The 8,477-nt window shown below is 40.2% G+C and overlaps 1 protein-coding gene across 1 annotated transcript; it reads left to right on the top strand.

The window, feature by feature from the left end:
- The first annotated feature begins 304 nt into the window (after positions 1–304).
- Positions 305–8,040, top strand: LOC108171406 (uncharacterized protein At3g27210-like). Its single transcript, XM_029097485.2, has 3 exons — positions 305–951; positions 7,154–7,234; positions 7,442–8,040. Exons 1-3 carry the CDS (start codon positions 732–734, stop codon positions 7,846–7,848), a joined length of 708 nt encoding a protein of 235 aa, XP_028953318.1. The 5' UTR covers positions 305–731; the 3' UTR covers positions 7,849–8,040.
- Positions 8,041–8,477: the final 437 nt, after the last annotated feature.

Below are 8,477 nucleotides of genomic sequence, written 5' to 3'. Positions count from 1 at the left end.
CGATTCAAGGACTTAATAGTGATTTTATGCCCTCAAATTTCTGTTCACGATTTTAAATAAAAAATAATTTAATCACTTTCAACATTTCTTCTTCGTTTCTAAAAAACTTATGTAACAAAGATTTTCATCACACGTATATACAATTTTCCGAAAAATTAGCACTATGACATACCGTAACGAAACACCATCTCATATTAGTAAATTAATCAAATGACAGTGCAATGGATTTCAAGTTAATTACAATGACGTCTACGTTACAGGCAAGTTTTTTTATATTAAAAGAGTTTTCAACCCTAGAGCAAAAAGTTGAGAGACTCACCGGTCAGCTTTGAGTTTTAGAGAATCAGCAGGCGCCACAAATTTCCCACTATAGAAAAGAGAGGAAAAGCTCAACGGCCCCAGTGGGGCACCACAACCCTATAAACCCACTATTCCACACGAACAGTAGAAAACAAACACCATCTCGTAGCGTTACCTTTCAATTCCTTCCTCTCTTTCCTCTTTCTCTGCGCGAGAAACGCATTTGGGCACTCAGTAGTCCCAAGCATAACGCCAAAAAACGCCCTCTCTCCTCTGCCTCTTCCTCTTCCTCCTCCTCATACTTTACTCTCTCTCCTTTCTCTCTCTCTCTCTCTCTCTCTCTCAAAAAAGCGTGGTGTTCGGAGTGGCACTGAGAAAATTATTGGGTTTCTAGAGAATATATAGAAACAGATATACATATATATAGGCAGATGGGTTCATGTGTTTCGGTTCATAAGGACGCAGATTCCGTCTTGAAGCTCCGACATTCATTCGGGTCCAAAACCGACAACAAGCTCGTCATCCCACCATTCCCAGTCAAGGTTGATAAACTGTCTTCCAATGGTGACCGTCCGATTGCCGATCTTCCACTTAAATCTCAATGGTCGCCCTCTCACGCCACCGCCAACGCCACCACCTTCCGGGACTGCGGTAAAAAACCACACTTTTTACAAAAAAGACTTCGTTTTTTGGTCTTCTCTGGTCAAACTAATCAAATGTGCCTTTTGGATTTCTCATATTTTCACGCTAACTTAGGCAAAACTTTTTGAAAATATCAAAACATGTGCTTATGCTTGGTTTTTGATCTCTTGTATTATAAGATGTATGAAAGGTTTATGCATTGAGTGCGAAGTGATTGTCGCACACACTCTCTCTCCATATGCACGAGAATCAAATGACAGAAATAATCAGAGATGCGTACAACTAGAAAAAAAGATATTCGAAAATCATTTTACTTTTAGCTTATCATTTTGTGGTTAACTACTATTTATTTAACTTTTTTGGGTTTAAGTCGGTGTAAATTTGGGTTTCTCCTCGTTACTTGTAGAAGCTGTTAGAAATTGCTTTCACGTTTATGACTAAAGATGAAGATGTCACATTATAACTAGAATTGATTCTATTAGTTTAATATAAGTTTGTTACACATGTAATTAGTGAGTGAGTTTGTTAGGAGTGAATAGCCAAAGGCTATATATATGTAACTGTTTATTCTACTGAAGGAATGTGAAATATAACAGTTTTCTTAATCTCTAAGAAATACTCTTTCTCTCTCTTCCTCAAGAACTCTGATATTCTATAACAGTTTTCTTAAGGCTATATATATGTTGTGTCCACCGCCTCTACTCTCAGATCGATCTGTTAATCCTGCCTTTGAGATCTGGTATGAGAAAGATCAGAATCTTCTGATCTGGTTGAATTCCACATTATCTGAAGATGTGATTCCCTTTACAGTCGGTGTCTCTTCTTCTCGCGATCTATGGCTCAAGCTTGAACACCGTTTTGGTGGTGTTTCTGATGCTCACATCCACCAGCTCCGATCTCGTCTTCAGGCCATACAGAAAGGATCTCAATCTATGTCCGATTATCTGCAACAAGTGAAAGAAATCTCTGATTCTCTCTCGGCTGCTGGTGCACCGATTTCTGATCGAGATCTCATAGCGGCAACACTGGCTGGGCTTCCCGACGAGTTCGAATCGTTCATTGATTCACTCATGCTTCGTCTTTCGTCTACTTCCTTGGATGAATTACATGGCCTTCTTCTTACCAAAGAACTCTCTATGTCTCGTCGCAAGAAGCTCTCTTCCACTACTGAACCGTTTCAAGCTTTTTCAGTGCAGTCCCAAGCACCACTACTTCCCACTCCACCGACTCTTGCTTTTGCTGCTCAGAATTATCAATCACAGCCAAATTCCTCTCGATTCTACTTGAATCGTGGCCGTAACAACAATCGTGGATCTCAATTTAACAACAATCGCTTCCATTCCAATCGTGGTTCTCGGGGCAATTCTCGTGGCAACTCGTCACATCGCGGTCACAATCAAGGTTCTCGTGGCTCGTCTTTTTCTGGTCATTCCATTGGTTGTCAAATTTGTGGCTCCTCCAGTCATGAAGCTCTTGACTGCTTTGATCGCATGAATCCTGAACTTTCTGGTAGAATTCCTCCTGCAAAACTTGCGGCTATGTGTGCTCATTACAGCTCCAAACCATTGCCTTCCTGGCTTATTGATTCTGGCGCTACTTCTCACATCACAAATGATATTGCCACCATCAACTCCCCTACACCATACACTGGATAGGACAAAGTATATATTGGTGATGGTAAAGGTCTGTCCATTCACCATACTGGCTCTTCTTCCTTGCACACTGCACATGCTGATTTTACATTGCGCAATGTTCTTCATGTTCCTTCTATGAAGCATAATCTGTTGTCTGCTTATCAGTTTGTTAAGGATAATCATTGTGCATTGACTCTTGATTCTGATGGGTCTATGGTAAAGGATCGTTCTACGGGGAAGATGCTTTTGCAGGGTCCCGTTAAGGATGGATTCTACTCTTTGCAAAGCTCCTCTTCCAATGGTCTATCACCTTCCAGCTCATCTCATGCTTTTGTCAGTATTCAAGCTCCTCTTCGGCTCTGGCATAGTCGCCTTGGTCATCCTTCTTCGGCTATATTTCGCAGATTAGTCACTACCAATACACTGGCCATCAAAGGATCATCAACTGTGGATTTCTTTTGCTCTGACTGTGCCATAGCAAAGAATCACAAGTTACCTTTTAGTTCTTCTCTTTCTTCCAGTACTCATAGCCTAGAATTGTTACATTGTGACTTGTGGGGTCCTGCTCCGGTAACCTCTGTCAGTGGTTTTAGATACTATCTCCTTATTGTTGATGACTTTAGCAAGTATAGTTGGCTTTTTCCTTTGAAAGTCAAATCTCAAGTGTATTCTACATTTGTACTCTTCAAAAACTATGTAGAAAACTTGACTGGCAATAAAATCAAAACTGTTCGTTCTGATTCAGGGGGTGAGTTTGTTAGTTCTTCCTTTACATCTTATCTGCATACTCATGGTATTCTTCATCAATTGAGTTGTCCACATACACCGGAGCAGAATGGTTGTGTTGAACGCAAACATTGTCATCTAGTTGAGACAGCTAGAACTCTTCTAGTGCAATCCCATGTCCCTCATCAATACTGGGTTGAAGCTTTCACTACTGCCTTATATCTTATCAACAGATTACCCATTTCTAAGCTTTCCCAATCCCCTTGGGAGTTATTATTCCACACTGTTCCCGATTACTCGAGACTCAAGGTTTTTGGTTGCTTATGCTTTCCTTGGTTAAAGCCTTATGTGTCATCGAAACTTGATGGCAAAAGTACCAAATGTGTCTTTTTGGGATACAGTCTTCAACATAAGGGATATCGGTGTTTGGATCCTCAAACTCAACGGGTTTACATTTCCAGACATGTCATCTTTCTTGAAACTTCATTTCCCTTTTCTGATCATTCACATTCTGTGATCTCCGATCCTTCTTCTTCTTCTCCGCCTTTTGATTTAGTCTTTTCTAAATTCTTACCAACTCCAACCTGTCATTCCACCACCACTCCCATTTGTTCTGCATCGTCCTCCTCTATTTCAATCCCACCTCCCTCGACCCAACAACCTTCTCCCTCTCTGCACCCACCATCCCCTCTGCAGCAACCATCCACCCTGCAGCAAGTTACCAATGTCCATCCCATGCTCACACGGTCCAAAAATGGTATTTCTAAACCCAAGGCTTTCAATGTCACTAATCATCCTCTTCCTTCTTCCATTGAAGTGATTCCCACTACATATTTGCAAGCTTCCAAATCTGCAGATTGGAGACTGGCAATGCAAAATGAATTTAATGCTCTTCAGTCCACAGGCACTTGGGTTCTTGTGCCTCCAACCTCTTCTCAGAATGTTGTTGGCTGTAAATGGGTCTTTCGTCTTAAAACGAATCCTGATGGCTCTATTGAACGGTACAAAGCCCGGCTTGTAGCCAAAGGCTTTCATCAACAGGAAGGCTTGGATTATCACGAAACCTTCAGTCCAGTTGCTAAACCTGTTACCATCCGCATCTTACTGACCTTTGCTGTTCAATTCAACTGGTTTCTGCATCAGTTAGATATTAGCAATGCTTTTCTTCATGGGGATTTGAAAGAAGATGTGTTTATGGTTCAACCTCCCGGTTTTCAAGATCCGTCTCTTCCTCATCATGTCTGTAAGCTCAAGAAATCTTTATATGGGCTCAAGCAAGCACCCCGGGCCTGGTTTGACAAGTTGTTTCAGGCTCTTCACTCTCTTGGATTTACTCAATCTTCTTCCGATGCATCTCTGTTTGTTCTTCAAGTTCCATCCTTGGTTATTGTGCTTGTTTATGTTGATGATATACTCATCAGTGGTCCTAATGTTTCTCTCTGCCAACGTGTTATTCAACAGCTCAGCACGTTATTTCCAGTCAAAGACTTAGGACCCCTGCACTATTTTTTGGGTTTGGAAGTACACCGAACTACCACCAGTCTCTTTTTGCATCAAGGCAAGTATCTCATTGATCTGTTGCACAAGACTAACATGGCTGGAGCTAAACCCTGTTCCACTCCCCTCTGTTCCTCCAAATTAGATCACAGTGGTGTCTTGTTACCAAATCCTACTGAATATCGATCTATTGTGGGTGCCTTACAATATCTCACTTGGACTCGACCCGATATTTCCTTTGCTGTCAACCAAGTGTGTCAGTTTATGCATGCTCCCACAGTCACTCATATGCAGGCAGCAAAGCGGATTCTTAGATTTCTCAAAGGTACTGTTTCTCACGGTCTTTTGTTCAACCAGGGTCCTTTACATCTCTCTGCCTACTCGGATGCAGATTGGGCAGGCTGCCCCTTTGATCGACGGTCCACTAGTGGTTTCTGTGTATTTTTGGGTTCTAACTTGATTAGCTGGTGTGCTAAGAAACAAACCACAGTGGCTCGTTCATCTACTGAGGCAGAATATAGGTCTTTGGCTCACACAGCAGCCGAACTTACTTGGGTCTGCAAGGTGTTGAACGATTTTGGCTTCTCCTTATCTGCCACCCCAACTCTCTGGTGTGATAACATCTCTGCTATATCTCTTGCCTCTAATCCTATCTTCCATGCTCGCACCAAACATGTGGAGATCGATTACCATTACATTCGGGAATTGGTTCTTGCCAATTTAGTCAGAGTGCAGTATGTGTGTAGTCAAGACCAAATTGCAGACATTCACACCAAATCCTTATCTAAATCTCGGTTTCAATTTCTGCAGTCCAAGCTCTCTCTTGGTACTCTTTCTCGTTCCAAGTTTGGCTTGAGGGGGTGTAAAGATGAAGATGTCACATTATAACTAGAATTGATTCTATTAGTTTAATATAAGTTTGTTACACATGTAATTAGTGAGTGAGTTTGTTAGGAGTGAATAGCCAAAGGCTATATATATGTAACTGTTTATTCTACTGAAGGAATGTGAAATATAACAGTTTTCTTAATCTCTAAGAAATACTCTTTCTCTCTCTTCCTCAAGAACTCTGATATTCTATAATGACACCATCTATTTAGTTGCCTTTTTAAGTATGATGCTATTGCTTTCAAGAAGGGAAGGCAATAGCCCTTACATTCTTGTAGGTGGTTGTGGATTTAATTGGTGATGTGATTTCTTTAAAGATTTCTATTTTTTAAGGAATGTAACAATTTAATCCGTCACGAATTCGGATGCCAGAATAAATGAGAGAGCATTTTAATCCGTCACGTATTTTTACAAATTCGACAAGAAGTACGCCTAAACTTTATGATCATGCCCTTGTCTTTTGCAGGGGAAAAAAAAACCAAGCTTGAATTTCAATTTTTTGTGTCACTTCCTGGATGTAGAAAAATGTGAACTTTTAGGACCCTTAGTTTGCCCAGATTACATAAGAGATTGGTAGAAGTCAATGTCTTCCAATGGGACGTTCAGTAGGTGTGCGTTTGTTGCTACAAATAGGGTTAGGTTGTTTTTGGAGTAATGCTAAGCGGACTCTTTTAAAAGTGGAACTCTCTATGAATTCTTTATCACTTTATTTTTTTTGACACAATATTTTTTAATGTTAGTACGAAAATTGAATAATTATGAATAGCAGACAATCCAAGAAAAGTCTCTTTTCAGACAGAGTCATTAAAATTTCTCTTTTAGAGAAATGATAGATAACTTATTGAGATTGTGGTGCTTTCCCTTCATTTCAAAGGGATGAATATCGATGAAATTATTGACTAGAACCAGTTTTAGCGTGAAGTATCTTGTGAATCTCTAAGCGATGGATGGACCACGTGTGGGAATGTGTAGTGTTTAGAGACCAACTAACGTTTGGTATAGTAGTAGGTGAAATGATGTGTCAACGATGTAAAGGGGGTAAATAATAATGGTGTGTCGACGATGTAAATGGGTATGCGGATCACATCCCTGATGGTAGTTGACTCTACTTGGTTGGAGCATATCTCTAATTTGACTCAGCAGAAATGAAGATGATGTATATTTGTGATGAGTTTGAATCATTTGATACCTAGACGTCGTTAGTGCATTGAGATGGTGTAACTTTGCTTCTTTCGTATCTCATTGTGTCATCCATGGTTTCGAATCTGACTCATGTTACTAAAAGTCGTGAACTTCGCAAGGTGTACCTAATTGCTTCTGTTCCAACTTAAGTTGTATCTAATTAACCTGTGTTTGGTTTTCTATTTGTTTGCTGGTGTTGGTCAGATGGATGTTTCAGGCAAAGCATTTGGAAGCTTTTTATTAAATGGCTATACCAGTACCCTAATTTTGTTTCAGCTGAGCAGGTAGTAGAGAGGATTCCTATTTTGATACCCGGCAGTGGTTGGACTCGGATTGTGAAGATGATTTTTACAGTGTGAATGGGGGTAAGAATTTAGTCGAACGCTTCGAGCCATTTTTTCTTGCAACATTATTACGATTTTCTTTACGTTTTTTTGCTTCGATGAGCTGAATGTAAAAGTTCATGAGAAAATGGATTGTTAGTTTTGCTTGCGCCACAAGAAACATAAAATGCAGGATTGTTGTTCGCTTTCGTTTTGAACTTTTTGCGACTTTGATGGCCTCCCGTGCAGATTTTACTCCATCTCGCGGCAACACTCCTGTCCATCAGTACTTACCCGCTGGTTCCTCTCTAATCGACAAAACTCCTTTCGAGAACAGAATTCCTGGTCCAACTCCAACGCCAACAGAAAAGAAGAAGAAACTACTTGAGCTTTTTCAGGAGAGCTTCAAAGATGATGAAGAAGCGGACAATGAAGTAAAACCGCCAGCTGCAGCCAGCCTCCCTCCAAAGTTTGTCAATGGAACTGATTCCGTGTGTAGTAGCGAGAGGACAATAAGTGGAGATGTTCCAACTGCGATTGAGACGAAGAAGCCATTTAGGACCTCGCAGTGCTGCCTTCCGAGCTTAGTTTCTTGCCGCAGCTCGAGTCAGAGGAAGAAGATGAGCCCTACCATTGCTGTAGGTGATAAAGCTTGATACTTTTTCCTGAAATCGTAATAGTGTAAATTTGAGAAGTTAAGAACCCGCTCGAGTTTCTAAACTTCGACCTCAATATCTTGTAAAGTACTAGAGATCCTTGCTGCCGCTGTTGAAATTACGAATTTTGGGGATGCAGGGCATGTAAAGAGTAAGGATGAAAATGTCCAATGCTATGAGTATTTTACAACACCACTGAAATCTTAGTAGGAAGGTTGTTACTGCATATTTAATTAAAGAGAAAGAGAAAGCCACGTTTATTTTGTTCGTTCATTTTATTTTGATTTATTCAATTTACATTAAAAAAATATTAAGGTTTTCGAAAATCACTTTCCTGAAGCAAATTAACAAGAGAAGCGTACATGAGGATGATTTTTCCGAACATTTAATTTCAGGCCATGGGGCTTTACTTGAAAATCAAGGGAGATGACTGAGAGAACTCATTCTGGACTGAGTACATTTTAGGTTGAAGTGAAATGCAACAAACAAGAAAAACTTATACGGAGCAACTTCATTACATGCAAGCCCTTTCGCTCGTAGATGTCAAGTGGTGAGGAAAATTGAGAAAAAGATTACATGAATATATGATAGACAAAATAAATGAGAAAAAGAAAAACTTACACAAACTA

This window comes from Malus domestica, chromosome 17, assembly GCF_042453785.1.
Source record: "Malus domestica chromosome 17, GDT2T_hap1".
Taxonomy (NCBI): domain Eukaryota; kingdom Viridiplantae; phylum Streptophyta; class Magnoliopsida; order Rosales; family Rosaceae; genus Malus; species Malus domestica.
Note: the sequence above shows the minus strand (reverse complement) of the source record. Positions and strands in the feature narration are given on the sequence as shown.

Bases quoted from the DNA above. Each gene is read 5' to 3' on its own strand.
- LOC108171406 (XM_029097485.2), top strand. From the start codon at position 732: ATGGGTTCATGTGTTTCGGTTCATAAGGACGCAGATTCCGTCTTGAAG. The intron at 952-7,153 runs GTAAAAAACCAC...TCAGCTGAGCAG, and splicing joins CACCACCTTCCGGGACTGCG to GTAGTAGAGAGGATTCCTAT. The intron at 7,235-7,441 runs GTAAGAATTTAG...CCTCCCGTGCAG, and splicing joins TTTTTACAGTGTGAATGGGG to ATTTTACTCCATCTCGCGGC.